We start from the raw sequence: 8,526 nt of genomic DNA on the forward strand, positions 1-8,526 counted from the left end.
GAAGAAGTCAAATTGTCACTGTGGATGACATGATTTTCTATATAGAAAATCCTAAAGACTCCACAAGAACACTACTGGAAACAATAAGCAAATACAGTAAAGTTTCTGGATACAAAATCAACGTTCAAAAATCCATAGCGTTCCTATACTCTAATAATGAAGTGTCAGAAAAAGTAGTGGAAAAAAATAATTCCTTTGCAATTGCAGCAAAAAGAATAAAATACCTAGGAATAAATTTAACAAAACATGTGAAGGACCTATACAATGAAAGCTCTGAGACCCTATTAAAAGAAATTGCAGAAGATACAAAGAAATGGAAAGCTATTCTGTGTTCTTGGATTGAAAGAATCAACATAGTTAAAATGACCCTATTACCTAAAGCATTATACAGATTTAAGCAAACGCCATCAAAACCCCAATGGCAATTTTTTAAAAAATTGAACAAAAAATCATCAGATTTGTATGGAAGACCTCAAATTGCCAAAGCTATTCTGAGAAAAGACCCTGAATTGCCAAAGCCATTCTGAGAAAAAGAACGAGGCTGGAGGCATCACTGCCCGACTTCAAATTATACTATAAAGCGACAGTAATCAAAATGGCATATTATTGGCAGAAAAACAGCCACATGGCCAGTGGAACAGAATTGAGAGTCCACAAGTAAATCAGTATTTACATGGGCAAATAATTTCGACAAAAAAGCCAAAAACATACTGTGGAGAAAGGAAAGCCTCTTCAATAAAAAGTGCAGGGAAAACTGGAAAGCCATTTGCAAAAGAATGAAACTAGACTGTTGTCTATCACCACACACCAAAATTAACTCAAAAACTGAATTCAACAATACATTAAAAGGATCATACACCATAATCAAGTATGATTTATTCCAAGGATGCAGGGATGGTTCATCATCCACAAATCAATCAACATGATACACCACATTAACAAAATGGAGAACAAAAAATCACATGACCATCTCAAAAGATGCAGAAAAAGCATCTGACAAAATTTAACATCCATTTATGATAAAAACTCTCAACCAAGCGGATATAGACAGAATGTACCTCAACATAGTAAAGGCCATATATAATAAACCCTCAGCTAACATCATACTCAATGGCAAAAAGCTGAAAGCTTTTCCTTCAAGATGAGAAACAAGACAAGGATGCTCACTTTTGCTACTTTTATTCAACATAGAATTGAAAGTCCTAGCCAGAGGAAATAGACCAAAAAAATTAAAAAAATAATTAAAAAAAAAAGGCATCCAAATTGGAAAGGAAGAAGTAGAACAGTCACTGACATAATTTTATATATATAGAAAATCCTCAAGATTCCACAATCAAAAAAGTTAGAATAAATGAATTCAGCAAAGTTGCAAGGTACAAAATCAATGTAAAAAATTTGTTTTTATATACTAACAATGAACTATCAGAAAGAGAATTGAAGAAAATAATCCCATTCAGAATTGCATCAAAAAGAATAAAATATCTAGAAATAAATTTAACCAAGGAAGTGAAAGACCTGTACACTTAAAACTATGAGACACTGATGAAAGAAAGTGAAGAAGGCATAAACAAGATATTCCATGCTAATGATTTGGCAAGATTAATATTGTTACAATACCCATATTACCCAAAGCAATCTATAGAGTCAATGTAATCTCTATCAAAATTCCAATAAAATTTTCATAGAAATAGTACAAATAATCCTAAAATTTGTATGAAATCACAAAAGATATCAAATAGCCAAAGCAATCTTGAGAAAAAAGAACAAACTGGAGGTATCACACTACCAGATATCAAATTATACTACAAGGCTACAGTAATCAAAGCAGTATGGTAGTGGCATAACAACAAACACATAGATCGATGGAACATAATAGCCCAGGAACAAACCCAAGCATATATGGTCAATGAATTTATGACAAAGGAGGCAAGAATGTACAATGGAGAAAAGGATAATCTCTTCAATAAATGGTGCTGGGAAAACTAAATAGCCATGTGCAAATGGATGAAACTGGACCACTGTCTTACAGTATACAGAAAAATGAACTCAAAATGGATTAAAGACTTGAATGTAAGACCTGAAACCATAAAAGTCCTATTAGAAAACATAGGCATTAAGTTCCTTGACACTGGTCTTAGGGATGTTTTTATGGACCTGACTCCAAAGGCAAGGGTAACGAAAGCAAAAATAAGCAAATGGGACTACATTAAACTAAAAAGCTTTTGTACAGTGAAGGAAACTATCAACAAAGGAAAAGGCAACCTACTGAAAGGGAGAAGGTATTTGCAAATCATATGATAAGGGGTTAATATCTAAAATATATAAAGAACTCAATTCAATGACAAAAAACTCCAAACAATCTGATTAAAAAATGAGCAGAGAATCTTTCCCAAGAAGACATACAGATGGCCAACAGGCACATGAAAAAATGCTCAATATCACTAATCATCAGAGAAATGAACATCAAAACCACAATGAGATATCATCTCACACCTGTTAGGAGGCTATTATCAAAAAGACAAGAAATAATAAGTGTTGGTGAGGATGTGGAGAAAGGGAAACCTTGTACGCTGTTGGTGGGAATGTAAATTGGTGCAGCCACTGTGGAAAATAGTATAGAGGTTCCTCAAAAAATTAAAAATAGAACTACCATATAATCCACTCTGGGTACTAATCTGAAGAAAACAAAAACACTAATTCAAAAAGAATGTTCATTGCAGCTTTCTTTACAATAATCAAGAAATGAAAACAACTACTAATGAATGAATAAAGATGTGGTGCACACACATGCACGCGCATAGACAGAGACATGCACGCACTGGAATACTACATTACCATAAAAAAAGAATGAAATCTTGCCATTCACAACAACATGGATGGCTATTGAGAGTATCATGCTAAGTGAAATAAGTCAGAGAGAGAAAGACAAATATGGTACGATTTTACTTATACGTGGAATCTAAAAAAAAAAAAAAAAAGAACCAAAACAAAGCCAATCACATAGATTCAGAGAACAGATTATTATTGGTGGTGGTTGCCAGAGAGTAGGTGAGTTAGGATGTGGGTGAAATGGATGAAGGGGATCAAAGGTACAAACTTCGGTTTTAGAATAAATAAGTCACGAGGATATAATGTACAGCATTGTGACTACAGTCAATAATATTGTCTTACAAATTTGAAAGCTGCTAAGAAAGTAAATTGTAAAAGTTCGCATCACAAGAAAAAAAATTGTGTAATGGTATGGTGACAGATGGTGATCACTTTACAATGTATACATATGCCAAATCATTATGTTGTATACCTGAAACTAATATAATGTTGCATGTCAATGATACTTCGATAAAAAAGTGAAACTGAGAATATTACAAGCCATAAGTTTCCCAGCAAATCAAATATAAAAAGAAGTACAATACAAAATTAACATATTTACATAATTCTTTTCTGGTCTCAAGCAACAAAATACCTGGGGAACTTGCTCTGAATCAGATTTAAAATTATTTAACAAACTTCTTTTAATAGTAAGCTTGCCCATATCGTTTTAGGACATATGGCTCCTAGGCTTAAAGAGGCTTTGGTGCTGAAGAGCAAGGGCTCCAGAGCCCTGAAGCTCAGCTCTGCCACTTACCAGCGATGTGGCCTGGTATAAATTACTATGTCTCTCAGGGCCTCAGTTTCCTCATCTGGAAAGTGGGGATAATAGTATCTACCTTACTGGGCTGTTATAAGGCTTAAATAAATTAAAACTCATAAAGTATTTGGAAGTATTCCTGGTATAAAGTAAGCTGTTATTAGCTAAATTAATAAACTAAAGTAATGCTGGAACACTTTGATAAAATTGGAGATATGTGCCCACAGGAAAGAAAACATCTATCCTCTGTATGGAATTTTAAAATATCATTTAGGAATATGACATATTTTATAAAAATCATATTAAAAATAATATTCTCATTATAGTATCATATTAGTCAGAATATTAAAATTGAAAAAAAAATATGTATTTCACTGAAATTTAAATGTCAATCAGCATTTATAGATATGCCCTAAAGAAGTGAGAAACGTCTGCCTGGCTCTTCAACTTCAGACCATCATTCTCTTTTTCATTCCATTTCATAACTTTAAATAGGTCAAAACTGTTTTTAAGACGGATTTTTTCTTCAACTGTGTGTGACATATTTTAGACTGTGTCTACACACAAAACAAGAGTTAACTTAGCATGACCTGAATCAATTCAGTTAACAACTGCCTTACTGAGTTTTTCCGACTAAACTGTATAATTATTTAACTGAACTAAAACCTTTCATCAGAAGGAAGCTCAAGTTTCTTCTCAGATAAAACAAATATAATTCTATTGGACTTGAAATATGCTTTACTAGATCAAAATTCACATTAAAGAATTATCTAAAGACATAAAGCAAAATTTAAAAGCCGAAGGGCAAGACAAACAAAAGTTTTTTTAAGGACTTAATGACTGATTACAATATTTGCTGCATTGTTTCTCTATCATTTTTAGAAGCTATTTCTAGGTAAGATGGTGGTGATAGTGATGGGAAAAGACATTCATTTATTCAGCAGACTGGATGGATAAACTATGGGCTGTGGCTAACAAGCAAGGCTCCTTTCTTGTTTGTAGAAAAGAGCACAGTGAAATGGTTCCCAGTCTCGTGGCTACCCATTAGGTCACTCACGTCATTATGACAACCGATGCTTTTTCATACCAGGAAAAGAAGGATGCAGGAAGATTACAAAGAAACCCAAACCAACCCTGCTTATTTTCTTCCTACAGTAACATTTAGAGAAGGTGTAGTGGAGTCTGATTCCCAAAAGGGCATCTCCAAACCAAGTTCTTACTTGGAAACCATTTGCATAAAATTAGCTTAAAAATCTCCTTGCCTTAATCTAACTATTCCTTACTCCAGTCTCCCAAATATGGCTTTAAAACTGTTTATTAAATACTTATAAATTCCTTCAGATCCACTCTGTAGAACTGCGCGGTCATTCTTGGCACAGAAAAAGTGGTAATTCTTGTTACAAGATTTTTCATCGCATCCCACAGTGGCTCCTCCTTTACGACAATATGTGCATTTCTGCAGAAGAACAGATTTTGCTGAGTAAGCACAAGTTTTTCATAATCTTTGTTAAAATTTAAAAGTTAAACATGTTATTAAATATTATTTTTAAGTTGGCAGTCCTAATGTCCTCAGCTACAAACATCAGGTACTTACATTTGGCCTCTCAGCTAACTAGAATGCTTATCATGGATTGTTTTGTAATGATTTGATTAAAAGCAGAAAACTCTTTTAAAAAATTTTTTTAATCTTCTCTCTTTTTAAAAGAGATCTCAAAATTGCCCAGCTCTAGGCATGGGGTTCTGTTAGGGACATCGAGCCTGTGGCAAGGGCAACTCAGCTGTGCCACTAAGAGGTATGTCATCTCTAGTTTACAGATGACAATGCCTTGTGCAAGGGGAGCACAAACTGAATACTATTTTAAGACACTATTCTGGCTGCTGTGTAGAGAATGGGCTGGGGAAGGGATGGGCAGGAGAGAGCAGGACAACTATCAGTGGTGTCCAGCAACTGTCCAGTGAGGGAGACCAGTAACTTCTCTATGATGGATCAGTGATACACAAGAAGTGAAGGACACCCAGTCTGTAGTGTGGCACTGATGGCCTTGATGCTGGGCTGGGAGGTTGGTGAGTAGATGATGATGATAGATGATGTGCTGTTTACTGAGGCAAGGAGTGAATAGGTTTCGAGGGAGTGTATATACATGTTTGTAGGGATTAGAACTGTGTTCCTTTTTGGCCATTTTAACATGAGATCCTATTAGATATCCATGTCGATACGTCAGGTTGGTCGTCGGGGCTGGGGATAAGGTAGGACAGTTAGCCTAGGGAAATTTCCCTTCCCCTCCTGGATGCAGCTCTGGAATTTTTCCTTAGTCCCTTACTCAACACTCTCCTTGTTTGGATTCCAAGTCAGCATGAGACTCCAGCATGAGAAACAAGCCAAGGCCACGAAACATGAGACAGGAGACAGGATAGATGGCCCAAGGCTACACCATCCCCTCCAGGTGGCATGAGAAGCAAGCCAAGAACGGGAGGCAGGATGGATAGATTGGAACACTGCACCCCCACCCCTTTCCCTGATAAGGCTCCAGAGTCTTTCCCTTGTCCTTTGTTCAGCTTTGGCTAATCATAATATCATTGTAATGTCGCCTACATTGCAAGTACCATGTCTCTACCCACCATCCCCAAAAAACAAAGCCTGTGATCCAGACAGTTCAGGGCTACTTGCTCTCAGAGTTGCCTGCACTTTTCTCTTAAGTGTGTACTTTCACTTTAATAAAACTTGTGCTTTCCTGCTTGCTGTTTGTTGTGTCCTTGAATTCTTTCTTGTGGCATAAGACAAGAAGCTCTGGGTGGATTCTCCCCACATCAAGCTTTCCAGCAGGAGAGATATAGAGTCACTGGCATAAATATATTAAAGCCATGAGAACTGGATGGGGTCATGCAGGAAGGCTGTTCAGATTGAGGAAGGAGCCCAGGACAGAACACTGGGCACTCCAAACTTTAGAGGTTGAGCAGAGGGGGAAAAACACCTAAGGCACCTGGGAAGCAGCAGCCAGAAGGTAAGAGATAAGCTAACAGAGTGCGTCCAGGAGGTCAAAGAAGAAAGTGTGCTTCAAGACGCAGGGCACCAACAACGGCGATGAATACTGCTAAAAGGTCAACTACGGACAGAAGAATGACATTGTAATTTACCAGTATTTATGTATATAATGGAGAGATTTTTAAAGATGACATGATCAATTGATCATGTTACATGCTAGAGGGAATAATCTAATAGAAAGGGGGAAACACTGATGTGAAGAGGATGGAGGGAAACGCAGGGACCTAGTCCTTAAGAAGGGGAGGGGGCTGGCTCGAAAGTCCAGGAGGACGGTTAGCTTTGACAGGAGGAAGGCTGGCAGTGGGACAGGGGTGGGTGGGTGGTGGTTTGAATAGTAGGAGCTCCTATCTAATGGCTTCTATTTTCTCAGTAAAAATAAGGCAAAGAAATGTACAGCACTAAGAATCAACTGTAATGTAAACTGTGAGCCTTGGGTGTCTATGTGGGTTCATTACTTTGTACTGAATGTACCCTCTGGTGGGGGATGTTAATGGTGGAGAGACCGTGCGTGTGTGGGGGTGGGGGACATATGGGAGATCTCTGTACCTTCCCCTCCATTTTTCTGTGAACCTAAAACTGCTCTAAAAAATAAAGTCTATTTTAAAAAAATCAGGTGTAGTCATTAATTTGGCGATAGGAAGCTGAAGTGGGGAGAAGTTTTAAAGAGAGATGAGAGCACATGAAACAGTGAATGTGGAGGGTGGAGGGTGAAGTATTGAGGGTCCATCTGAGGTGTGTGGCCATGAATCTAAGGTTAGTCAACACATTTTTGGGGTTTTCTCCAGTCGTTCCCAACTGTTCACATGTGGGTGCTACTCAGCTTATGCAGACAGCACACAGATGTGTTTCATGAGAGCTGGGGCTTTGCTAGGTTGGTAAGGGAGCGGTGGTGTGGGCAGTAGGCAGAGGGAGTCCAGGGCGTTTGGAGGAGAGTGACGCAACGCTAGACCATGGGACCAGGTGGCGCCTCTAACTGTAAAGGGGTCGCTAGAGAACTGCGAGAGCCGGGCGAGCTGGGAGGCTGGGGGAGGCCTGAAGAGAAATAATGTTCAGCCTCTGTAGTGGTCGGCAAGACAAAACCTTCTTTTGACTGGCAAAAATTAATAAGTTTGTGATACTCATTTAAGTCAAGAACTAGGAAAAGTGCTCTTCATCCACCATGTATAGAAGTATAAGGTGGTACAACCTTTCTGGGGGAAGAGTTTGTGGCATGTTTCAAAAATTTTAAAGGGAATTCTCTTTGATTCAGCCATTCCCTTTCTGGAAAATATGCTCTACGGCAACACTCAAACAAGTACACAAGGATTTTGTACAAAGATGTTTACTGCGGCATTAATGGTTAAAGTGAAAAACCGGAATCAACCCATTATCCAGCAACAGGGAATGGTTTCATGCCTTCCGGCACAGCCTATGGAATTCCATGAAGACAATAAAGAGAATGGAGAGCCATAGGCTACAGCTACGAGCCATGTCATTCTTGCCTCCCACACTTTGGCACATCTTGCTCCCTCTCACAGGAATTCCTCCTCCCTCACCTTCACTTTCACCCAACTAGGAAGGATTCCTGAGCCCCAACTGTGATGAGGTGCCTGCTCCCTGAGTGCCCTGTGCGGACCCCTCTCAGAACACATCAGGCTGTGCAGAAACTGCCCACATACATGCTGCCGACTTGTAAGGGCTAAATAAATGTTTGTCTCAGATCATGAACCTTACTGTGGTGCTGGTCCAGGCTCTGGGTACTTGTATTTGCTGTGTCGCTTGTTAAGCCATGAAGGGCCTTTCATAGAGGAAGTCTAGTAATGGACCCACTAGGGTAACAGGTTAGCAATCTCCCTTCCCAGCTGGGGGGTAGGGG

General features: G+C 38.5%; 1 protein-coding gene across 2 annotated transcripts in view; it reads right to left on the minus strand.

Moving 5' to 3' along the window:
• The window catches only part of LOC102891996 (histone-lysine N-methyltransferase SETDB2), a 96,718-nt gene that overhangs the window by 16,598 nt on the left and 71,594 nt on the right, over positions 1-8,526 (minus strand). For both annotated transcript variants that reach the window (XM_025044758.1, XM_006909017.3), the window contains one exon: positions 4,954-5,084. In XM_025044758.1, the coding sequence (XP_024900526.1) occupies positions 4,954-5,084 (131 nt within the window). The remainder of the gene's footprint in view (positions 1-4,953; positions 5,085-8,526) is intronic.

Source organism: Pteropus alecto, unplaced genomic scaffold (genome assembly GCF_000325575.1).
Source record: "Pteropus alecto unplaced genomic scaffold, ASM32557v1 scaffold413, whole genome shotgun sequence".
Classification (NCBI taxonomy): Eukaryota; Metazoa; Chordata; class Mammalia; order Chiroptera; family Pteropodidae; genus Pteropus; species Pteropus alecto.